This window comes from Rhinopithecus roxellana, chromosome 13, assembly GCF_007565055.1.
Source record: "Rhinopithecus roxellana isolate Shanxi Qingling chromosome 13, ASM756505v1, whole genome shotgun sequence".
Classification (NCBI taxonomy): Eukaryota; Metazoa; Chordata; class Mammalia; order Primates; family Cercopithecidae; genus Rhinopithecus; species Rhinopithecus roxellana.
Window position 1 is genome coordinate 73,944,535 of NC_044561.1, and position 26,363 is coordinate 73,970,897.

At 48.7% G+C, this 26,363-nt stretch overlaps 1 protein-coding gene across 3 annotated transcripts in view; it reads right to left on the bottom strand.

Annotated features, from left to right (window-relative positions):
- PHACTR3 (phosphatase and actin regulator 3) overlaps positions 1-26,363 on the bottom strand; it is a 274,427-nt gene that overhangs the window by 52,707 nt on the left and 195,357 nt on the right. For all 3 annotated transcript variants that reach the window (XM_010365166.2, XM_030915879.1, XM_030915878.1), the window contains 2 exons: positions 22,440-22,614; positions 21,353-21,600 (listed from right to left, as the gene is read on the bottom strand). In XM_010365166.2, coding sequence (XP_010363468.2) covers positions 21,353-21,600; positions 22,440-22,614 — 423 coding nt within the window. The remainder of the gene's footprint in view (positions 1-21,352; positions 21,601-22,439; positions 22,615-26,363) is intronic.

Genomic DNA, 26,363 nt, shown 5'->3' on the forward strand with positions numbered 1-26,363 from the left:
CAATTCAACAAGAGGATATTACCATTGTAAAAATATATGCATACAAATTTGTACCTAAATAGATAAAGGACATACAATTAGATCTAAATGAAGACGTAAATTGCAATACAATAATAGCAGGGGATGTCAACACCTTACTTCAGCAATGGACAGATCATCCAGACAAAAAATGATCAGAGAAATACTGGATTTAAAGTGTACTCTACACAAAACAGACATAATGTACATTTACAGAACATTCTATCCAGCAGCTGCAGAATACACATTCTTCTCAATTGTACATGGAACATTCTCCAAGACAGATTATATATTAGGCCAGAAAACAAGTCTTAACAAATTTAAGAAGACCAAAATCATATGAGGTATCTTCTTTGACAACAAAGCTATAAAACCAGAAATTAATAAAAGGAGGAACTTCAGAAACTTTACCAATATGAGGAAATAAAATATCATGCTCCTGAATAACCAAGGAGTCAACAAAGAAATTAAAAGGGAATTTTTTAGAAAGTATCTTGAGACAAACAAAAATAAAAACAAAACATACCAAACCCTATGAGATACAGCAAAAACAGTTGTAACAAGGAAGTATATAACAATAATTGCCTACATCAAAAAATAAGATGTGAAATAAAAAACCTAACACTATACCTCAAGAAACCAGGAAAAGAACAAACTCAACCCAAAATTAGTAGGAGGAAAAAAAATAAAGGTTAGAGCAGAAATAAAGACTGCAAAATACAAAAGATTAACAAAATGAGGTTTTTTGGAAAAGATAAAGCTGACAAATCTTTAGCTAGACTAAGAAATGAAAGAAAATCAGAGATGAAAAATGGAACATTACAACTGATACCACAGAAAGAATCATAAGACACTATTATGAACAATTACATGTTTATATGTAAACAAATTCCATAAAGTTGCAGGATACAAACCTCAACATACAAAAATTCCTACTGTTTCTGTACAGCAATAGCAAACTATCTGGAAAAGAAATCAAGAAAATAATGGGAACAATTACATGCACAGTAAGAACAATTGGATAACCTAGAAGAAATAGATCACTTACTGGACACGTACAACCTACCAAGATTTAATTATGATGAAATAGAAAATGAGAACAGACCAATAATGAGTAAGGAGATTGAGTCAGTACTAAAAAATCTCCCATCAAAGAAAAGTCCAGGACCTGATTGCTTCACTTCTGAATTCCACCAAACATTTAAGGAACTAATATCAGTTCTTCTTAAACTATTCTAAAATATTGAAAAGGAAGGAGTATTTCCAAACTATTCTGCAAGGCCAGCATTACCTGTTACTAAAACCAGACAAGGACACAACAAAAAAGTAAACTATAGGCCAGCATCCCTGATGAACATAGATATAAAAATCCTCAACAAAATAATAGCAAACTAAATTCAACAACACATTTAAAAAGATCCTTCACCATGATCAGGTGGGATTTATCCCAGGGATGCAAGGATGGTTCAATATATGCAAATTAATGTTACATCATACATGCAGAAAAAGCATTTGACAGAATTCAACATCACTTCATAATAAAAGCTCTTAATGAAGTTAGTTTAGAAGAAATGTAACTCAATATAATAAAGGCCATATATAACAAATCCATAGTTAACATCATTTTGAAGAAGGAAAATTGAAAGCCTTTCCTTCAGGATCTGAAACAAGACAAGGATGACCAGTCTTTTTTTTTTTTTTTTTGAGATAGAGTCTTGCTCTGCCCAGGCTGGAGTGCAGTGGCACAATCCTGGCTCACTGCAACCTCTGCCTCCCAGGTTCAAGTGATTCTCCTGCCTCAGCCTCCCAAGTAGCTGGGATTACAGGTGTGCACCACCACACCTGGCTAATTTTTTTTGTATTTTTAGTAGAAATGGGGTTTCATTGTGTTGGCCAGGCTAGTCTCGTACTCTTTACCCTCAATCTGCCCACCTCAGCCTCCTAAAGTGCTGGGATTAGAGGCATAAGCCCCTACGCCCAGCTAAGGATGCCAGCTTTTACCACTTTCATTCAACACAATACTAGAAGTCTTAGCCAGAGCAATTAGGCTACAGAAAAAAAAAGACATCCAAATTAGAAAGAAAAAGCTAAATTGTTCCTGTTTGCAGATGACGTGAACTTCTATATAGAAAACCCTAAAGACCTCACCACCAAAAAAAACAAATTCCATAAAGTTGCAGGATACAAAAATCAACATACAAAAATCCCTACTGTTTCTGTACAGCAATAACAAACTATCTGAAAAAGAAATCAAGAAAATAATCCCATTCACAATAACTACAAAAAATACAATGGGAATAAATACAACCAAGGAGATAAAAGATCTGTATTCTGAAAATTATGAATCACTGAAAGAAATTGAAGATGACATAAGTAAATGAAAAAATATCCTTTGTCCATGGCTTGGAAGAATAAACATTGTTAAAATGCCTGTATTATCCAAAGTGATATACAGATTCAATGCAATCTTTTTCAAAATAACAATGACATTATTCATAAAAACAGGAAAAAAATGAATCTAAAATTGATATGGAGCCACAAAAGACACTGAATATTTACAGCAATCTTGAGCAAGAACAAAGCTGGAGGCACGACACCACCTGACTTCAAGATATATTACTACAGGCTGGCTGCAGTGGCTCATACCTGTAATCCCAGCATTTTGAGAGGCCAAGGTGGGAGAATTGCTTGAGCTCAAGAGTTCAAGAGCACCCTGGAAAACATAGTGAGACCTCGTCTGTACAAAAAAATACAAAAATTAACTGGGTGTGGTGGCACATGTCTATAGTCTCAGCTACTTGGAAAGCCAAAGTGTGAGGATCGCTTGAGCCCAAGAGGTCAAGGCTTCAGTGACCTGTGGTCATACCACTGCATTCCAGCCTGGACAACAGAGTGAGACCCTGTCCTTAAAATAAAATAAAATAAATAAATAAAAGATATTCTACAAAGCTATAGTAACCAAAACAGCATGGTACTAAATAATATTTTTGTATAATAACTAAAACAGCATAAAAACAGACACATAGACCAATGAAACTCAAACATAAAAGTCAATTGACCTAATTTTGAAAAATGAGCAGAAGATTTTAATAGATATTTTCCCAATGAAGATATGGTGATAAGTATATGAAAAAATGCTCATCATTAATTATTAGAAAAATGCAAATTAAAACCCTAATAAGACACCACGACACACCCACTAGAATTAAAAATTAAATTCCAACTCTCTGCTAAGTCTGTGGAATTCTGCATATAGGCATAGCTCAGCCTTTGGTCAACTGGATCTGCACAGAGTTCTTTACATGAAATTAAAATGATTGACCACATCAAGCATTAGAGATGATGTGGAGGAACTGAAACTCTAATACCATGATGGTGAGAATGTATCAGAGGACCACTCTAAATGGCAGGATCACTTTACATTTTTCCAGTTATTAAAAAGTTAAACACCTACCGCATGACTCAGCCATTCCGCTTCTAGCTCTTTATCCTAGAAAAGTGAAAGCATATGTCCACACAAAGACCTGTACACAAATGCTGATCACAGACTTATTTGTAATAGCTAAAAACAATCCATATGTCCATCAACAGATGAGACCTGGTTGATGCTTCCAAGGCCCCTCATTTGTTCCCAGCTGTTCCCAATAGCCCTACTCCATGAAGACCACACATGGCACTTTGATCCCATGAACAGCTACCCTCTCTGGAGTGAAGAGAGGTGCCTGGCTGTAAGACTAGCGTCAGAATCCTCCCTTCTAGTCCTAGGTGAGTAGGGAGACAGGAAAGGGACAAAGAGGAGGAGGTGGATCTCACATCAATCTTCTCCCTGATACCTAATCTCCAAGATGGAAAAGCTTAATATACATTAATACATCTGTGCTTGTATAAGCATAAAACAGCACCAACGGGACAGATAAGAAACCAGTAGCATTGGGGCTCCTTTGAGGAAGGAATCTGGTGGTTGAGAGGTTGAAGTAGGAGAGACTTTTCATAGTAGTCTTTAGTTCCCTTGTAATGTCTACTGAGTATACCACCTGTTTGCAAAAATAAATAGAAATACAATCAGTATGAAAAGTGCTTGCATGCTTCTCCAGAGTGACCTTCTAGCCACTCCTCTGGGCAATGCTCCTTGAGGTCAGGGCTTCCCAGAGGACAAGGTTGTAGGGTGATTTGCTTCCCAATGGGGAGTTCCAGTCAGAGCCACCCTTCAACCTATCAGGGAGCTTGCTCTGACCATCAGAATTAGAGCTCATCTTAGTTTGTTATGTGCTACTATAGCAGAATACCCAAGACTGGGTAATTTACATTGAACAGAAATTTATTGGCTCACAGTTTTGGAGACTGGGAAGTCCACGAGCAAGGTACCAGCATAACAGGGGGCCTTCTTGTTATGTCATAACATAACAGAAGGGCAAAGAGAGGCTGAGAGAGGGCCAGACTTTTTATACCAGCATTAATCCCACCCATGATGGTGGAGCTCTCCTGGCCCAATCACCTCTTAGAAGTCCCACTTCTTGTTACTGCTATAATGGCAATTAAATTTCAACATGAGTTTTGGAGGGGATAAACATTCATACCATGTTGGAGCTGAAAGGTGCTCACCAGGCTCTCCTCCTACCCTCACCTCGCTGGTGAATTAATGAAAACAACACCAAAGTTCATGGAGATATGAGTTGTCTCAGGTCACAGCTGAGACCAGAGAGCTGACTGCTTCCCAGCTCAGCTCAGAGAACTATCTTCTCTTCCTCAGCTACAAAAATAATGTATGCTCACTGCAAACAACTTAAACCTAACAGTAGTATTAAGGAAAAATAGTCTCCCTTTCTCTGCCCACATCTCACCTCCAAAAAAAAGCTACTGCTAACATTTTGCAGTATCTACTTCCAGACCTATTTCTATACAATTAACAATTTACAGACTCCCACTTAATTCTGATGTTTTACAAAAGTGGGATCATACCATACACAGTACTTTGCAATATGCTGTTTCCTCCACACCACAGCTGGTCCTGGTTCCAAAGCAGGGTGTTTTAATTCAGCTCTTTCCTTTTAATAGCTGTTAATAATCCCGCAGTGTGAACGTCACATAATCCCATCATTTACTGGTCCAGCTCACCATGAATGGACACTTAGGTTAGTGTTTGTTTTTGTACTTCTAACCAGAGCTGCAGAAATGTCCTCATTCCTGCATTTCTCTGCATGCATATGAATATTTTTGTCAGCTTGATCCCTAGAAAGGGGGGAATTCCTGAGTTAAAGTTTCTGATTACTGTAGGTTTTGACAGGAGTTCTTTTGGCTATTTCTTCCTGTATCACTTGGCTGGCTACTGCTTTTTGAACCAGTCTCGGGTACTCTCTAGAGAAGAAAAAGGATGCTAATGTGGTGGGAGAAGGGAGAGGATCAGGGAAAATAACGAATGGATACTAAGATGAATACCTGGGTGATGAAATAAGCTGACAACAAACCCTCATGACACAAGTTTATCTACATAACAAACCTGCACACGTACCCCTGAACTTTCAATTTTATAAAAGAGAAAAAAGGAAATGTATATAAATAAGAACATAAGGCAAAGAGGCTTTGGAGTTAAAATAAACTCACCATGAAATGTCTTTTTCTCAATTAGCCTGCATGTTGGAATTTATCCTAAGGACATCATTACAGAGATGCACAAAGTCTTAGTTACAAGAAGTATGTCTCCACGTTGCTAATGCAGCCATTTCCCAGCACAAACTGCAGGCCAGGATTGGCAGTCCTGGATCCTGGTGGGCTCAGGCTGCATGAATTGATGTGCATGAGGCTTTGGCATTTGAGTAGAGGGAGTGATGAATCCCAGGAGAGAAGAGGGTGGCAGGGATTCCCCAACTCCTCCCAGCCTGGCCTATGTCCTGGCTTTATGAGTCCCTGTGTGAGAACAGTCCTGGAGTCTGTCTTGCACAAGCAGTGACATTTTCAGATATTGTACCTTTTAATTCTAGAACTTCCATTTGGTTTTCTTTTAGTTTCTGTTTCTCTGCTAAGATTCGCCATCTGGTCATTCATTATGATCATTTTGTTGACACTCTAAAACCTCTAACATATTTATAATAACTGCAGGCCCATTTTGGTTTTGAACAAAGTCTTAAGGTATGCCCCTTACTCCTATGTCTTGGTCTTTGTGGGATTTCAACAGTCTATTGCATTCATTGAGGTCTCTTCACTCTGTTTGAGCTGAACTCCCAACATCTCCCAGCACACCCCGACCTTCAGTTCTCATGCCCACAGGCAATCTCTGCTAAGTCTGTAAAATTCTGCACATAGGCATAGTCCAGGCTACGGCCAACTGGATCTGCACAGAACCCATTACATAGCTCCTTCCTGTCCTTCAAACTCCAGCTGTTTCAGTAGCCCAGACTCCAGTCTCTGCTTCCTCATCTCAATGAGATCACCACTCTGCTCAGAGGCCACCTCCCTGCACCCTGCAGGAAGACGCCTCCCCCAGAAACCAGGGAGATCAATTATGGGCTAACCCAGGGGTCTCCTCTCTCTCAAGGATGACAGGCATGTACTGTTGCTGTTCAATGCCTCAAAACAGTCCTCTCATTCATTTTGTCCAGTCTCTCATTTGATTTTAGTGGGAGGGCAGCTACCATCGCTTTGTCATGGCCAGAGGCAGAAGTGCCTGACGTTTTCTGAAACAACAGTGACACTGTTATAGATGCTGACACCAGACTCCGGGGGTCTTGAGGGCAGACTCTCCCTGCCATGCCTGACACATACATCATGGCACATCTTTTATGAATGCATGAGGCCATGATGTTGGAGGAGGGGACTGGCTGGGCTTTGATGTGGAAACAGGGAGATGACATTAGCTGAGTATGAGGATCTGGGAAGTTGAGCGGGTTTCCTGGGAAAGAGGACAAGGTTAGCCTTGGCTCTGCTGAGTTCAGGGTGCATCAGGGCCTCTACAGGGACCGTGGACAAATGGACATGTGGGGCTTCAGCATCAGAAATGGCTGGAGCCAGGGATGGAGATTTGCGACGATCCACTGATGGGGACGATATGAGGCTGAGCCTCAAGAGAGAGCACGGAGCCAGCAAAGGAAGGAGCCAGGAAGCTTGGGCCTGCTCACCTTTAGGGGCAGGTCAGGGAAGAGGGGCCAGGATGGCAGGAAGAAAGGCAGGGATGGTGTCCTGGGAGCCAGGGAGAGAGCAGGGTTGGAGCTTAGTGAGAGGAGGGAGCCAAGAACGGGGGAGGAGGGGCTGCCAGTTGTGGGGGGCATCCAGACCCTGCAATGGGTGCCTGAGGGTAAGGGGAGTGCCCAGACAGGCCTTCTGGGCTGATGAACTTTCTCTAGAGAAAAGAGCATCTGTGCAATGACCTGGATGAGACTGGAGGCTATTATTCTAAGTGAAGTAACTCAGGAATGGAAAATCAAACATCGTATGTTCTCACTTACGTGTGGGAGCTAAGCTATGAGGACGCAAAGGCATAAGAATGATACAATGGACTCTGGGGACTTGGGGAAAAGAGTGGGAGGGGGACAAGGGATAAAAGACAGCAAATAAGGTGCAGTGTATACTGCTTGGGTGATGAGTGCACCAGGATCTCACAAATCACCACTAAAGAACTTACTCATGTAACCAAATACCACCTGTACCCCAATAACTTACGAAAAAAATAAAATAAAATGGAAAAAAGTGCATCTGTGGGTGTGTATTTCAGATGGGAGCTAGTGCTGCACTTTCACTACAGAGTCCTGTGGATCTCTACCATTCCACACCTCCAGAGTGCTATAAAGTCTAGTTTCTGTAAAAAGCATCACTACCTGTCACAAAGCGGAAAGTGAGGGTGCTTTGCTTTACACGGTAGCTGTAAACCAGTAGGAAGTGGGTGTGGAAAAGTCAGGCTCTATCTGAAAGCCTGAGTTCTAGCCCAGGGGGTCCGACTAAGGAGTGGTGCTGGAGACTCCTCTCCAGCTCCTGGCTAGGGGGCTGACTAAGGAGTGGGACTGGGGACTCTCTTCTCCTCCTCGGCTCCTGCTGGGCAAAAGTTTTTGTGTGTGCCACGGTTGTTGGCAGAACAACAGCCCTAAAGATGCCCCCATACCTCTAGTGCATTTTCTTTAGATAAAGAGAGATCACTGGCATAGTAGACAAGGCTGCACATGGCCAGGCCCCTGCTGGCTTCTCCAGAATGATCTCTGCCTGTCTTCTTCCCTTTCATCCCCTCAAAGGCTGGGTTTCCTTCCACCCTGGAGCTTCTGAGCCTGTGAGACCCTCCCACCTCTGCTCCTCCTCTGGATCTCAGCTCAGTGTCCTCCCCAGCCCCGCCCTGGAAGCCAGTGTACTTGCCAGGGCACTGCAGTTCCATCACAGGCCTGCGTGGGGCATCCTCTGTGAGAGCGCCTGTGCCCATGGATGTAATTTACATATTCATCGAGAAATGAACATCAACTCTTCATAGCAGTTCAAGTGCAAGGAGACCACTATTCTCCAACCTTCCTACAAAAAGGTGGTGTCTATTTTCCTACCCCCTGTGTCTAGGCCAGCACTGGGACATGGATTCGCAACAGAACAGGGCACAAGTGACAGGGTTTCTTCTTGCTTCCACTCTGCATGATTTCCCTTACTCTGACACCCCGCCATCATAGCCATGAAATTTAAAATAACACATGCACATCGGATTATAAAAGTCCTGCATACTTCCAGAAAAAAGATAGTGATTAGTGAAGATGACCATTGTTGAGGACTTCTACAAGCAGCACAGAGACTTCTGTAAATACCTGTTAACTACACAGAGAGAGCTCCATGGACACCTGTCAACTACACAGAGAACTCCATGGACACCTGTCAACTGCACAGAGAGAGACTTCTCTAAATACATGTCAACTGCACAGAGAGAGCTCCATGGACACCTGTCAACTGCACAGAGACTGTTCCATGGACACCCGTCAACTACAGAGAGAGAGCTCCATGAACACTTGTCAACTATGCAGAGAGTGTTCCATGGACACCCGTCAACTGCACGGAGAGCTCCATGGACACCCGTCAGCTGCAGAGAGTGCTCCATGGACACCCGTTAACCGCACAGAGAGAGCTCCATGGACACCTGTCAACTGCACACAGAGAGTTCCCTGGACACCTGTCAAATGCACAGAGAGAGCTCTGTGGAGACCTGTCAACTGCACAGAGAGCTCCATGGACACTTGTCAATGGCACAGAGAGCTCCATGGATACCTGTCAACTGCACAGAGGGCCCTCCATATGCCCCTTTAACTGCTCAGCTGTGCTAAGTACCACAACACGCACAATGGCCACCCTGACCTGTTGAACCTTCAGGATGGCTCCACCAGGTCCTCGATGGCTCTGCCCCTAGGGCTGCTCCCTGGGCTGCTGCGGATGGACCTGCTCATCCTAAGGAGAGAGAAGCAGGAGGCCACAGCAGCCCTAGCTGTCCCCCACACGAAGGGCCTTGGAGCAGGCAATCTCACATCACTGAGTTGTCAGATTCTCAAAGTAATTCTCAGAGGGGTCACCATGACCTTTGTTGAAGGGAAATTGAACCTCCAGCAGGTGCCAGCCCCGCAGACTGGGACCCAAGTGGGCAAAATGAATGGCCACACAGAGCTCAGAGCCCAGCCAAGGGCCCCAGACACCAGGCTAGTCTACCCTCCCTGGGAGGACACACGCCCAAGCTGGGGAGTGAGCAGGGCAAAGGGGAGGATCCCAGCCCCAGGCCTCCTGCCACGGAGGGGCTCAGTTGAGGAGGGAGCTGGCAAAACACTGAATTGACTTTTAGAAGTCTGAGCATCACAGGGGAAGGATATTCTGACCTCTGAATCCAAACAGTATTTATGACTCAGACCGAGTGGCTGTTCACTAGCTACAAATAAACAGAAAGGTCTAGCGCTACCTGGGCTCCACCAGAAGCAGGGGCTGCAGAGGGCTGTTGGAAAACAAAATGAAGCAGCTTTGAGGATCAGACCACAGGTCAGTGGCTGTGCTGGTGCAACACGCCAGGGGCACACCCACCGGGCAGATGCTGGTGCTGCTGACCACGGCCTTCCTCTGTGGCTGTGACTTGGCTTTCCTCACAGTGCATGCAGGAGGTGCTCAATAAATGCTCTTGAATGACTATACGGTCCCTGTCAATGTGGAGCTGGGCAGGGCCCCTCTAGTGAAGTCAGGTCGCTGGTAAAACGTCTCCCGCTTCCTCCCCTCTGCGCTTTCTCTTTCAGCCAGGGGCCCACAGCTCCAAGAATGGAGTCCAGCAGCACCATCCCCACTCCCCAGCTCCTGCCAATTTCTCTTCTCTCCCTCAGTCTCCCACATTATGATTCAACTGTGTACCACCGCTCTGCCCCAGAAGTCACAAGGTGCAGCTTTGACCCACAATGTGGCTGTGTTTGTGGGTAGGGCCTGTAAGGAGGTGACTAAGATAAAAGGAGGTCGCAAAAGCAGGGCCCTGATCTAATGGAACTGGTGACCTTGTAGAGGAAACAGAGGCCAGAGCACTCATCCCCCACTCTCCCCAACCAGCACATAGGGGAACGGCCCTGTAAGGACACAGAGAGAGGCCTCACTGGAAATTGACTCTGCCAACACCTTGTTCTTGGACTTTCAGCCTCGAGAATGGTAAGAAAATAAACGTCTGTTGTTTCAGGCACCCACTCTGTGGTATCCTGTTATGGCAGCTGGAGCTGACTCTGACACTCCCTGCAGACCCCATTCCCTCCTGCCTGGGCCAGGCCTGGGCCTCCTCATGGCCCCTCCCTGTCTTTCCTCTGGAGCCCACCCTCTCACCCTCAGAAAGTCCTGGGGCTCTTTCCAAGGGCTGAATCATGACAGACAGCATCAGGTCTGTGCTCCAGAAAGATCAGTTCAGCTGCAGGAGATCCTGCACCACTTCCCACCAATGGCAGCAAGAGCAGCCAAGATTGAATGAGCCCATGCTGTATGCCAGGCCCAGACGTAGCCTTTGAATGCATTTTCCAAGTCATCTCCTGGCAGCCCTATGAGGTAGGTGCTAGGATTTAGTTTTCCTCTTTTGCAGATGACAGTGTCCCACAGTGTGGCCCAAGGCCACATAGCCAGGAGGTGAGTGACTTGGGACAACCCTCAGAGGCTTCACACTTTGGTGTCTTTTAAATTCCAGCTTTCTTTACAGGGTGAATAAAGGTCTCTCTCCCTGGCCAGTCCCTAGGTCTCACACTGGCCTCTGTAACAACCATGCTACCCGTGCACCTCTCGCGTCTCACCTCCACACCCAGGCTCAAGCCGTCCCTATGTGGAAAGCCTTTACCTTGATTCCCAGGACTCCTCATTTTAAAGCTTTGGTTCTCCATCCTGGCAGCTCTTGAGAGTCACCTGGTGTTTGGGTCAGGGCTCTCCAGACAGAGAAGCAATAGGATAGACACCACACACACACATACATATGAGTACATATATATGTATGCACATACACATTCTCTATATATATACACATATATATATGCATATGTGTATTAAGAAATTTATTTTAAGGAATTGACTCATGCGATTGTGGGGACTGTGAAGTCCTAGATTTGGAGGGCAGGCCAGTGGCTGGAGTGGATGCCACAGTCTTGAGGCAAGATTTCCTCTTCTCTGGGAAACTCTGATTTGTTCTCAATCCTTTAACTGACTGGAGAGGGCCACTCAAAGCCCCTTAAAGTCACTAATTACAGGTGACAACCACATCTACAAAATACCTTCACAGCAACACGCAGACTAGCATTTCAATAACTGGGAGGAACAGCCCAGCCAGGCAGACACACAAGATTGACCTTCACCCTTGCAGAGCCTTCAAAATGCAGAGGCCCAGGCCCCAGGGGGACCGATGCAGTTCCTACCAATGCTTTTAACAGCACATGGCTGGCCCAGAACGGCTGCTTTCGGATGCACAAATCACAGAGTATTCTTTGCCTGTGTCTACCTGATGCTCATCCCCTAATCTTGAAATCACCTCCTGGGGGTCCCGCCTCCCCCTTGCTGCAGGCACCTGCAGGCTGGGGCCCTGGCTTATATCATTGTGTCCACAGCACCCAGGGCAGTGCCTGGCACCTATGACGTGCTCACGCGTTGGACGAACAGTGGGCTACAGTCATGGTCTGTGGAGCTGGAAAGCCTTGAATTCAAAATGGGCAAGTTTCATCCCCTCTCTTTGCCTCGTTTTCCTCAACTGTTAACAACAACAAAAAATGGAGCACTAATAGCTGTCTCATCACCTTGTCAAGGGACCTAGGCAATAAAATGCATGAAAAGTGCTTATCAAGGTACTTGCTGGGAAGTAACAGCTCAAAAAAAAAAAAAAAAAAAAAAAAGAGGGGGGCAGCCCTGTTTCCGCTGATTGTCACTGGGGCTGTGCATTCCCACTCTGAGAGCTCTGCTGCTTGGTGCTCAGCCAGAACCACCCAGGGCCTGACCTGCCTCCACAGCAAGATGCCCGCCAAGTCGCCCTGAGACCAGATTCTCCCAAGCATCCTGCATCCTGGCGAGCATCTCCAGCGCCACCTGGTGTCTGTGCAGGGAGTGGCTGGGTTTCCACAGCCTTTCAAATCTCTAGCCCCAACTTTCAAGAAAAGGCAGGGGTTGCCTGCTGTTCTGTGAAGTCACCATGGAGACGACTGAGGGGGGGGAGTCCTCACTCGCTGCAGGTGGCTCTCCACTTTACAGAAGGATACACTGCACGAAGTCTTTCAAGTACATCCTCTCCACACTTAAAATGGCATTCAAATGACACGTTAGCATTCACTTTGTACAAGTATGTCTGCTGGGGAAAGGATCCTGGAGCCTGCAAAGAGGGCTTTCTTTACAGGTAGACAATACCAGGGACTGCCCGAGTGTCGCTTCTCCGTGTAATGTTCTCCATGTCATCAAATCCCCGTGTCACCACATTCTTGGCGTCACACATTTGTCTTAGGATTTTGATATGGTTTGGCTGTGTCCCCACCCAAATCTCATCTTGAATTGTAGCTCCCATAATCCCCAAGTGTTGTGGGAGGGACCCAATGGGAGATAATTGAACCATGGAGGTGGTTTCCCCCATACTGCTCTCGTGGTAGTGAATAAGTCTCATGAGACCTGGTGGCTTTATGAGGGGAAACTCCTTTTGCTTGGTTATCATCCTCTCTTGCCTGCCACCATCTGAGACATGCCTTTCACTTTCCACCATGATTGTGAGGCCTCCCCAGGCATGTGGAACTGTAAGCCCATTAAACCTCTTTTTCTCTCTGGGTGCAGTGGCTCATTCCTGTAATCTCAGCACTTTGAGAGGCCGAGGTGGGTGGATCACCTGAGGTCAGGAGTTCGAGACCAGCCTGGCCAACATGGTGAAACCCTGCCTCTACTAAAAATACAAAAATTAGCCAGGTGTGGTGGTGTGCACCTGTTTTTCCTGGCTACTTGGGAGGCTGAGGCGGGAGAATTGCTTGAACCCAGGAGGCAGAGGTTGCAGTGAGCCAAGATCGCGCCACAGCACTCCAGCCTGAGCAACAGAGCAAGGCTCAGTCTTGGGGCGGGGGAGAGGGACTGAAAAAAACCACCTCTTTTTCCTTATAAATTACCCAGTCTCAGTTATGTTTTTATCAGCAGTGTGAAAATGGACTAATACAGATTTCACCTCCCGACCCAGCCCTCTTTTGCATTGTTGAGTTTGTGGTGAACATCAGCTTTTAACATCAGTCATGAGCTACTATAGGGTTGGAGACTGTGTCTAGTTTCTCCTTAGAATCCTGAGGCCTAGACTGGGACATACAGTACTTGTTGAATACATAGCAAGGGTGTTTCTTAAGAAGCTTTAAAAAAAAATCTATAAAGCTGGGAAATCCCACACGTCTCTTTACTCCTGTACAGCCTAGCTGGCTGGAATTGACTCATGGGATTGTGGGGGCTAGGATTTACTTTCCACTCCTGCACCAGCACTAGAATCCCCGCTGTGCTTGCTGAAATGCACTTCCTAGCACCTCACTCCTAGGACACAGTGGGGCAGGCTGTGCTAGAACATATTAATATGTACATAGTCACTCTCCCGGGTCACCCTTTATTACTATCTTGCATGTATATTTTATAAAGTACACAGTATATTAGTATGGTACCTCTAATGTATAGTTTATAAATAAATAACGTACAAATATTGGATTTTTCTTGTGCTCCTGGGACACACCCTCAGAAAACCTTGGTGGCAGGGCTACCATGTGAGCGCCACGTGACCACACAGACCAGGCACTCCATGAGCCTTGTCTTATCCGCCCCAAGGACAACCTGACGAGAGGGTCAGTGACATCACCTGTGAGCTACCAGCAGGCAGTCAAGGCCCAGATGTGCCACCACGTGCCCAGGGTCCACCCAGTGGGCAGAGTGATCTGAGGCTGGGCACTGTGGGTTACCCAACCTGGTCTGGGACAGGTGACTCATAGCAGGTGCCATCGACAGGCCTTCTCGAGGCTTATTTCTCCTGACCAACCCAAAGGTCCCCCCAGCCTGTCCTGGCACGTGGACCCCAGCGATTCATTCTCCTTGCCCTTGTTCCTTGCTAAGCAGGCAAGTGAAACCACACCCAGTTACACAAACACATCAGCTGCACATCCGGATGGAGAACAGATGTACCTCTGCAGCAGCAGGGACATCAACACTCTGATGAGTTGGCCAAGGAATGAGGAATAGCACAAATCAGCTACGGAACATTGACAAACTGGGAGCCAAACTTTGCTTCATGCCTGTGAGGCGGTATTTCCGTGAGCGGTGGATGCCCAGTTCTTCCCTGTTCCTGCTCGCTTGTCAACCACAGTGATGATGACAGTGCTGATTACCATGGCAAGCAGAATGCTTACTGAGCACAACGAGACAAAGCCATACTTCGGTGACCACCCCTGTTTACCTTCAGAAGAACTTTGTTATCACCCCCACTTACAAGGGGTATAACTGAAGCACAGAGAGATTAAGAAACTTTTCCAACGTCACGAGCTAGAAGGAAACATGTTGAGGCAAGTGGGGTGGTCAAACCCTGCAGTGTCTCTCTATGCAGTAAGCCCAGAGATGGAGGCCCACCTGACTGCACAGACATTCCCAATGCCAGGGGCCAAATGTTTGTGTCCCTCAAAATTCCTATGTTGAAGCCTAACCCCGATGTGATGGTATTTGGGGGTTGGGTCTTGGAAGGTGACTAAGTCATTAGGTGGAACCCTCATCAATGGGATCGGTGCCCTTAGAAAAGGGGCCCCAGAGAGCTCTGTGGCCCCTTCTGCCATGTGAGGACACACAGAAGGCACCATCTATGAGAAAGTGGCGCCTCTCCAGACCCCACGTGTCAGAACCTTGATCTTGGACTTCCCTGTCTCTAGAACTTTGAGGAATGAATTTCTGTTGTTTATAAGACACCCAGTCTAGGGATTTTGTTATGACAGCTCAAAGGGACTAAGACTCCAGCATGGATGAAGTGGAGGGCCTGCTCCCTCCTTACATGGGCTCAGCTGAGAACAGTGGTGAGTCCCAGCCTGCAGCCTTGCTGTCATGAACACCTGGGAGAAGCTGTCTGGAGGAGGAGCAGTACAGGCAGCTGGGGGCTCTGGAGAAGTCAGCTTTCTTGCATCAGCAGGTTCTTCCCTTGCAGTCCTGATTCCCACAGCAGCCCCTCAGTCCCTCGCTCCCCCTCATCACATGTTCCTACTGGGCCCAGAGCCAGCACACTGTGACAAACCAGACAGGTGTGGTCATGACTCTTCGGTTCAGCACAGAGAAAAAACAAAACACAAACATCTTTTTCTTGACAGGTTTTAAAACTTAAATCTTGGGGCAGTGACAACACAAAGACTGTTTCTCATAAAATTCACTTTTGACGACTGGAGAATGTGCGCAAGGCCCTGCTCACCTACCACTGACCAGGCACACCCACGAAGGCACCCCGCATGTAAGTCTGTGTGCGGGCACATGGGCATGTGGGCATGTTTGCAGGGGGTGTGCCTGCCTCTGACAGGGCCTCCACCATTTCCAAAAATTAAATCCTGATGCAGATGCATTCTCCATTCTAATAGAGAATTGAAGTGCACAAAAATGATTGATAACAAAAATTTTCTTTTTCACATGGGGTAAGACAATGTCTGCCAAGCCTCCAGCAACAGGAGAAAGAGAGGGAGAGAGGGAGATGGAGAGGGAGAGAGAATAAATGGATAAATAAATGAATAAAATAGTAGTTGTTGTGATTAATAATTGATTTATTTACTGCCTGGTGCTTTTCTGCTTCCACACCATGGAGATCTGAAAATAACGTAGCAGGCGAGACGGTGAGAATGGGGTTTGAACTCAACACACTGCAGACAGAAGCAAATAACAACCACTTTTCACCATTGTCTGCACCAGGCAAAGCAAAACACTCTTACAGGCCTTTCCTACTGTGAGTAATTTTCCCCCAAAAAAGCAACATTTATAGACTTTCTCTATGACCAATATTGAATTTTCCCACAGCATTTTATCTCAGAGATTTATCACTTCTGCAGCACTGGGGACACAGCTGAGAATGTGACAAAAGCAAAGCACTGCTTTCTGCACTTGATTTCAGGGCTTCAGGGACCCTAGACTGTGTATCCTGGGACCAGCACACAGAAGCCTCAATTTGCAAATGGCTGGAGGCTGTACCCCGGACATACCTGCCAGTCTGTGCAATGGGCCCAGCCCTCAACAAGGAGTTTCTCAGGGTCAGACAGAAACCCTGACCTTGGCCCACAAAAGGCCCATGGAGGAAAGGGGGCCTCACCCAGGGTTTGCAGATGACACCCCACGTAACACGTCATACAGTGCACCACAGCATTGGGCCTGGGCCACGCTCACGACAGCAGTTTCCAGGATGAGTTTCTACAACGAGTGCTACCTTCCCCCATCTCAGACCCCAGCTCAAACTCCATGTTCACCTGTGGACACCAGGTTTCAAGCACAAATAACAAGAGGCTCAGGTCTGAGCCACGCCCTGGGAGAAACAGTACAGGGATGAGGGCTCCCTGGACCTGGCACCTGTTAGTACTTTACAGGCACTGGTTCCTCTAATCCCCCATTGGCCCATTCTGGCTCATTCATTTAACTGATACTTATTTTGCACTTAGCACTCATGAGCTGTGCACACAGTAAGAACTACAGAGAAGAAGGCTTGGTCCCTCGGAGCCCACCCGCTGGCAGAGAGGCTGCATGGGCAAAGCCAATGGTATTGGGGTCAGGGACACTGCCATAGGGAAAATAAGGTTGGGTGAGAAGAAGGGGCCATGTGTTGCCACACAGTGGCCAGGTGGCTTCCTGCACAGGGCGATGTTTTAAACACAGTGGAGCCATACACACCTCCAGGGGCAGCAAGAGTCTCAGGGGCTGTGGTTGGGGTGTGAGGACTATCAAGGAGGCCCATAGGCTGGGTCCAAGGGAGAGGTGAGCGGGGGGAGGGAGGCAGGCCACATGGGGGGCTGCAGGCACTAGGGAGGATGTGGCATTCAATGCCTCAGGGAGCCACTGGAGGGATTTGAGCAAGAGGTGACATTATCCAACTTCCATGGGACCCCGGTCCTGTGGCCACCTGTGTGGAGAATGAACTGGAAATGGGGCAATGGTGGCACAGAGAGACTGCCTGGAGGCCAAGTCCAGGCAGGAGAGCACAGCGAACCATTGCCGGAGAAGAGGGGGTTGGCCGGACCCCAGAACTGCTCCAAGGGGAGCAGAGAAGACTTCAAGGTCATCTGGACATCAGCACAAAGCCAAAAGCTTCGCAGGAGGCTTAGATGTATTGACTGAAATGAGGGAGAGTCCCAGTCCGGGGCACAGATGGGACCCGAAATCTGGAGATGTAAGCTGTGCAATGCGCACCAGCCCCCACGTGGATGCACAGAGTCCACAGAGACACTCTAGAGCTCAGGGACCAGCCGTCAGCTGGAGGGACAAACCAGAGACTCATCAGGGTCACAGAGGTGTCTAAAGCCACACATCCAACAGGTGCTCACTGACTCTTAGAACCAGGTACCGTGGGATGATGGGCACACCACAGGGCACAGACAGATACCAGCACGATCCCCCACACAGACAAAACTAGACAGTCAACAATAACTGATGGGTAGCAGAGAGACAGAGAATAGAGAAGGACAAGAATTAGTGTGAATCTGCAACTGTGTCCCAGCCAGGAAGGAAGGTTCAGTGTTGTCATAGGAGCCAACAATGAGGGACTTTGATCTGACAGCAAGGAAATGGGGCAGGGACAGGGGAGGGACCTGCCCAGGGCCAAGTCCAAGTTTCACAGCACATTCTGTTGGAGGCCATGGACTGGCCCAGCCACAGAGATCCCGGGGATGGAGGGGGATTTGTGAGTCAAAGCCCAGAGCCTAGCTCTGGCTCAATGAGAAGAGGAACGAGTTAACCAAGAGGAGTGGAATCTGGGGTTTCAAAGGGGGTTCTCTAAAAGATGTGCCCAAGTCCAAATCCCCAGAACCTGTGAAAGTGACCTTATTTGGAAAGTGGATCTTTGCAGAAGTAATTAAGTTAATCTCTAGATGAGGAGATCATCCAGGATTATCCAGACGGGCCCTGCCTGCAATGACTACTATCCTTATACGAAGGGGAGAGGAAGGAGGGAGGAGGAGGCAGTCACATGCCCACGGAGGCAGGGCTGGGAGTTTCAGGCCAAGGAACGCAGGAACCACCAGAAACTGGAAGAGAGTGGCTCCTGCTTGGAGCACTCACAGGGAGCACAACCCTACCTACACTTTGATTTTGGATTTCTAGCTTCCAGAACCGCAAGAGAGAAAATTCTGTGGTCAGAAGCCACCCAGCAGGTGATAAGGTGTTACGAGAGCCACAAGAGGCCAACACAGCTGGCCATGACCAGGCCACTTTGACTGAGCAGGAGGCGTCCCTGTGCACAGCACTCAGAGGAGGAGGGCGCTGGGCAGGAGGGACAGACGCGGGAGCCAAGGGTGCTGCTAGATGTGCTTTGATGCCAGTTCCAGTGCAGAAACTCTGCGTCTCAACCGCGCTGCCACAGTGTTTTGAGGGCACATCCAGGCCAGGCCTGAGGCTCCCGAGAGGTGAAACGCAGATTCCCATCCTCTTCCGTGTTTAAATAAAATGACTGCATTATACCTTTAATCCTTTAATGCCAGGCATGAGGACACTGCATCTGGATGGCCTAATGATGCCCTGAAGGAAAGTCAAGCTGCGAGACCCTTCTGGGCCAGGAGCTCTCCTCCCTAGAAGCTCTCCTCCCCATGAGGATGGTGAGGACAGGAAGAAGTGCTCTCTGAGGTGCACCCAGCTTGAGCCAGGCCCTGTGCCAAGGGCTGATGTGGATTAATCCACTCATCCTCAGAGAGGGTCTAGCACAGAGCAGAAAGTTGGAGCTGGCAGCCTGGGTTTAAGTCTCAGCCTGGCACCAATAAGCTGCATGGCCATGGCCAGTTACATGGCCTCCCCATGCCTCAGTTTACATACTGTAAAATAAGGATTATGATGTCATCAGCCTCATGGGGCTCCCGTCTTGTCATAACCTTAGTAAGCTGCATGGCCATGGCCAGTTACATGGCCTCCCCGTGCCTCAGTTTACATACTGTAAAATAAGGATTATGAGGTCATCAGCCTCATGGGGATCCCGTCTTGTCATAACCTTAGACCAGCATTCCAGACATAAGAAGCACCCGGTAAAGGGCCCTGGCTGTTGACATTGTCAATGTCAAGAGGAAGCAGTTCCCATCTCCCTCTCACCAATGAAAGCATTGTGTCCTAGAGTGGATAAGGGCCTTATGGAAGGGCACCCCCAAACCAGGGGCACAGACTATGCCAGTGATTCTCAACTGGGGGTGATTCTGCTCCTCAGGGACATCTGGCCAAGTCTGGAGGTGTTTTAGGTTGTCTCCACTGGGGGCATCCAGTGTGGAGAGGCCAGGGATGCTGCAGAATATCCTAGTCTGTCCAGGACAGCCCCCTGCCAAGCAGAGAATCGCCTGACCTCATGCCACCAGTGCTGAGGGACCCTGCTCTAGCCCTTGACCATCCCAACACCAGCTCTTCTCCGAAGTGCACCCACATAGCAGCCTTCTGCTGGAGGTTCACAGGTGTTTAAGGGCAAGGATTCCAGGGTCTAACGGGTTTGGGGAACACCACAGGCTCCAGCTTCTTCAGAGACATTGGTGCCCTCAGGCCAGTGACCAGTCCCAAGTTTCTGCCACAAAGACACTGGTCCCACGATGGAAGTCAGCCTCCTCCAAACACAGGGGTAACAGCACCCCCCCACCCTTTCATGTTTTGCAGTCGCATATTCAGAATTGCTTCTTTGGACCTGGTAGAAAGGCTCCGAAGCAACAGGAAGGGGGAGGCTATGGAGCCCTGGGCTGCCGGTCTGTCCACACATCACGGTACCAACTGCATGCCTTCAGTACCAGCCAGGGTCAGCACTGACGTCTGCTGCCCTTTCCCGCTCCCCATAGACACCCAGGAAGACATGGCCAGAGTTCTGCCCATGCCCACAACAGTCACCATGAAATGCTTCCAGGAAGAACAGCAATGAACACTTCCTGATTCTTCCCTTGCAGGCCAAACACCACGGCCACCCTGGACCCTCCTGGAAGTGACCAGAGGGCCCTGCACAGCCGGTACCAGCTGGGAGGGAAACCCCCTCAGCGCTTCCTCCTCCTAGCCTGAGCCTCCTTCTCCCTTCATCGCAGGGTGGTCTGCAGGCCTCTATTGTCCCGAGCCCCGGAATCCTAAAGGGTAGGATGGAGCAATTACTCTGACCTCGAGAACGCACCACGAGGACGAATACGGAGCTGGCTTCCCAGGACCCTGTGAGCACGTGCTCCCAAACAAGCATCCGCTGCCTGTCCCATTCACACCACTTCTGAGACGGCCATTTGGGATCAATAGAGCAATCTCTCTCCCTCCTCTCCCTCCGCTTCCATCCCATCTTGCTTTACTTGTTTTTGTTTTTTTGCTATAACTTCTAAACACCAAGCATCTGTACACCACCTGTATACTGTTCGCCACACCATCCTCAGGGGTGGCGTTCTCAAAGTCACTTGCTACACTACTTTCATGTTTTTGTTTTTTTTCCCACATATACATAAAAACTAATACACAACTCTCAAAACAATTGTGTCGGGGTATTTTCTAATTCCTTGCTCCAAGCCTGGCTGTGCACCCCCATCCCAGCTTGTTTCAGGAGAGGCTCATTTCCAGAGGACACAGCCTCCTCCTGTTTCTCCCCAGGTGCAGCCCCTCAACCTGTTCCTCCCCCAGGCATGAGCTCTGTCCCCGACCCCCTGGTGACACGAGACCTCTGGCCGAGATCCCCACACTTAATGGGCCATCCTTTCCTCACCAGAAATAATGGAGTCGTTCAGCGCCTCCTCATCCTGATACAAAAGCAAGTCGTCCTTGAGTTCAGAATTCATGATCAGGTTCTCCTTGTTCTCCTCAGATTCCTTAGCGGCAGTTCGCTTGTTCTCCAAGGCCCCGTCAAAGCTCCAAGCCTCCTCCCTCTCCTTGCCCCGCTCCACGCTGGACGTTCTCGACAGACGGACATCCACCCGCTTCTTTGGAGACCCTTTACTTTCCCTTCCTTGAAAACTAAACCAGAAAGATGGTTCAGGTTACAGGTTGCCCCCTTCACCCAGAAATCCAGCATGACTGACTTCGGAGCTTATAATTAATATCACAGAGGCAGCACCAAAATGCATGCAGCCTCTCGGCTTTTATCCTGGACACACCAGAAGGAGCATGAGGCTTTGAGTTCAAGGCAAATGGCTGTTTACAACATGCTGTTTTGAAAAGCTCAGAACATGCAAGTAATAAAACCTGCCAAAACATAGGGCAATCAATGTTCAGGGAGAGGACTTCACAAAAACTGAGAAGGACATTTTGTTAGTCTAATATTCCTCCAAACCATCCTGTCTCCCGTGACCTATTTTACCTCTAACAATTCACTATTTCTTACACAGATGTAGCCTCTAGTCTTTCACAGTCCATGAGACTCATGTGATCCAAAATAAGAGTCAGCTGCAGGCACAGCCTTATACTCTTGCCCAGTGAAAGCTACGAAACCTCAGCGTCCTGGGACAAAGTGGAACAGCCACTTCTCGCTAAGTCTTTCTCTCCTGCCAAGCTCCCACGCCACCCTGGGTCCTGAGGGGCTCACGCAGGGGACTTTGTGGCCAGGTTCCCACAGTGCACATTCACTGTGCACCCCTCCCAGAATGTGGGAACAAAGGTCAGCTATGTAATTTGCTGAGCGAGGTGCAAAATGAAAATGTGGGTTCCTTGTTCAGAAGTTATCAGGAATTTCAAGCTGGGGACTGTAGAACAGGAGACCCAGCCAGGGCCCTGGGCACAGCACGAGCTGCACAGCCTGAGGCTGGCCAGGTGGGGATTCTGGCGGCACGGGTCTCCCTCATGGGGCAGGGCCTCACCTGTCCTGGCGGTGCTTCGTGGCCAGCGCCCTGTGCAGCTCCTCAATGACGCGGCTTGGGGGAAGAGGCCGGTGGACCGTGGTGAGATGCGGAGACCCTGTGGGTGTGGAGAGCTGGCCCCGGAGCGGAGGGTCGGCACTCTTCATGCTGGAGGCTTGGAAAAGTGCAGCTTGGCCTGGGGTGTGGGAGGAAGCAGCAAGAACATTAGTCTTCAGGAGCTGGGACCAAGGGTCTTGCTGAGACTGGAGACCGTGAGCAGAGAGGACACTCCCCTGCACCTCCAGGAGGCAACCCCAGCTAATGCCAAGATGCTGGACCAGGATCCCTGCTCCCAAAGCTGGAGGCCAGGGTGCATCTCTGTCCAGTTCTGCTCCATCTGTAGGGCACACCCTGCCAGGGGCTGAGCCCTGCAGGCACCAGCACCGGCATCCTCCCTGCAGGGAGTCCAGCTTAGAAAAGCCTCCTTCCTGCTTCTCTGCTATGAATTCAGCTTCCTGAAGCTGCTTCTTGTTCTTGGGAAACCTGGAAGAAACTGTGCAGCCACTCTTCAGACTGGACGAACACCATAGTCTGCTCTGCCCTCGCCACAGCGTCTGTTGCAGCACCTTGGGCTTGCACTTCCAGCCCTCAGAACAGTAAGGAACACATTTCTGGGCTCCGACCCTCTCCCTGTAGCTCTGTCAGGAGCATCACCCCAGAAGGTGAATTGGATCACTCTCCCATTTTCCTTAGGACATGATTTGAACTCATGGCCCAGTCTCAAGGCCCCTGGGGGTGGCCCCACTCAGCTCCCCTGCTGCATCTCCACCTCACTCTCTTCCCTCCAGCATGTGAAGATCTCTCTCCTGTCTTTGAAGGCACCACACTCCCTCCAATCTGAGTCTTTGCATGGGCTGTTCTTTCTGCCTGAAATGCTTCCCGGCTCCTCTGCTAGAACATCATTTCCTTAGAGAGGCCTTGATCAGATCCCTGTCACCTGCCCGCTGGGACCTGAGCCTGCCCTGACACCTTTCCTCTTACTTGGAGTGAATCACATTGCCTGGTCTGTTTCTTGCTCCCAGGCAGGCCTGTGTCCACCTTCCTTCCTACAATTTCCCCAGGCCTGGCACTTAAAACACGTGCAATAAACACTTGTTTACATGAAATGACTTTGAAGATGATTCTAAACAGACTTGCTCAATCAAGTCTAAAACAGTGGGACACCCCCTCCTTCCTTCACCAACGGTCTCCTGCATGTGCTCCAGGACAGCAGGGGTGTCAGGTGCCCAGAAGAGCAGAGAGCCTGGGCTTTGTCTTCTGCAGATTTGGCCTCTGGTCTTGATCTGCCACTTCCCAATGGGCAAGACTCTGGGAAAGTCACTGAAGCTCTCAAAGGCTTAGCCTCCCTGCCTGTAAAATGAGGCCATCAGCTCCTTTTCAGGAGCCCAGCAGTCGGCACAGGCCCAGCAGTTCTTAGGTGTTCAGCACAAACTCTCATTCCAAAAGTATCCTGGCAGGACTGACACAAACACCAGCTCCCCTTAATCCCACCAGGAAAACAAGCAGATCTAAACTACCCCATTCCCTAAAAGCCAGAAACAAACTCTTTCAATATAATCCTAGGATGTGGCCAGCATCAATAAAAAGTAGTCCTCAAAACTCAGAAGGAAACTGTAAACCTCGTGAAGGATTTTAGTTATTTCACTTTCTCCACAAGCACCTGCTTGGCCAGACAAGGCCAGGCCACAGGGAAATGGCCCAAGCCCTGCCCTAGACTGGGAGCCAGACAGAGGCCAGGCAGACAGAGAGAGAGCAAATAATTGTAGAAGAGAGAAGGAGACAGAAGGAGAGGTAGAGAAAGGGGCTGGGAGAGAGGAAGGGGGAGGGGGGCAAGAGGGCACCACGCAGATGGGCTGAGAGTACTGGGCTGGTCTGGGGGAGGTGGTGGCTGGTTTGGGAGAGGGCCGTCAGGCAAGGCTTCTCTGCAGAGGGGACCTTTGAGCTGAGACCTGAGAAATGACAAGGAGCCAGCCATGCAAGAAGTGGCCAGGCAGGGCAGGGGCTGCAGGGAGACCCATCCCAGCTTCTGCACACTGCGCTGTCCTCTCCCCACTGGCCTCAGCCTCCCCAGGCTGCTCTTGCTCAGGAGAGTGCCCCACTCCTGAGCACAGGCAGGTGACACTCAGCATCCCCCAGACCCTCTGTCTCTAACCATCACTGCCTCTACTCCTCACCCCAGCCCCATGAGGAAGGAATCACTAGCCCTGTTGTACAAATAGGGAAACTGAGGCAGCATGGTTTGCCTGCTCTCCCTCAGCCTGGTGGAGCTGGGATCCCACCTGGGTCTCTGCCCCACTGTCAATCCCAGATGTGACAACCAGCACTGACCCCACGGCCCCCATAGAGCTTTGCCTGGCTCGCCCCACCCAGCCTGTGCAGGGGACCCCTTGTCACTCCCATTTCACAGATGAGGAAGCTGAGGTTCAGAAGCCACCTCAGGGGCAGGCCACCAGGAGAAGGCGGGAGCTGAGATAAGCACATCGCACCCAGCTCCACTTACACTTGGCAGAGGCTGTGGGACTCCCATCCCTCAGAGTTGAGTGTCACCAACTGGAGTAGGTGACAGCACGGGTAAAGGAGAGGTCAAAGGGAGAGGGGTAAACACATCTCTAGGGACCAGGCAGGTGAAACCCGGGAATGCAAGGGACCTCCTGCAATTTCTCCATGAGGGGAGGGTGGGGACCACAGCACATGGAGAGAACCCGCCCACCTTAATGGGCCTGTGGTGACTCAGAGGGTGATCAGAGATGAAGACTTTTCAAGAAAGTCCAGGAATTTGGCCTATGAACCAGGAAGCAAGCTCTCATCAGAGACGCCAAATCTGCCAGCATCTTGGTCTTGGACTTCCAGGCTCCAGAAGAGTGAGGAATAAGTTTCTGTGGTTTATAAGTAACTCAGATGAACTAAGACACCTGCGGTCCTGCCTTGGGTGGAGACTCAGTTGGGCCATGGTCCCTCCTGCAGCAAGGGAAGCCCAGGTAAGGGAACTTTCTTCTTTGCTGCCATCTAGTGTTCACATGAACCTTTTCCCAAAGGAAAAGGAAAAAGAGGAACTGAGAAAATTAAATCAAAGTCACCAAAATGTAGTCTCTGCAGTAAGAAGCCAGGCCAGGGCCAATAGCTTGGAACCACCCTCCTCCACCTCCCAGTCTCAATTCAGTCCCCTTGGAAACGCATAAGTGTCAGAGCATCCCCTGATGTCCTTGCAATGGAGGGCAGTGTGGAAGCCAGAAGTGTCCGCAGACTTGGGACAGAATGCCAGAATTTAGGGCGTGTGGAGTCAGAGTGAAGACCTGTGCCTTCTGAGGCTTGACTTTCCCAAGCTCAGGAGAGGCAGGAAACTCTCTGGGTTACTGAGTTATTGAGGGCCAGGAACAAATTATACATTAGCCAGAATAAAATGAGGTGAATGGTGATTAATTGAATGGACTTTCATGGTTTTAGGTTTCAATGGAGGAAAAAGGGAGCTATTACAAAGACCATAACAGAATGCAACATAGCACAGTTCTGCCTCCAACTTTGTACTGTAATTTATATGGCCATATCACACAAAGACTGAATATTTGGATTCATCTACAGAGATGCAGAAAGATGCAGAAAGCAGACACACAGGGTTCAGAACATGCATGCATTCATTCACCATTCATTCATCCATGCAACCGTCATCTGCACTTGCTGAGTGCCTGCTGTATGCCCTGTACTGTGCCTGCACTTGGATTTGATGGTGAACACAAAGGTGTAGCCAGTTCTCAGGGGCTACTGTCTGGGGGGCAGGTGGTTAGAGAGAGGCAAACCATACAACAGACAGGGTATGTATCGCTCCTTGGGCAGCCTACAGCAACAGAACAACTCGCACAGTTTTGGAGACCAGAAGCCTGAAATTGA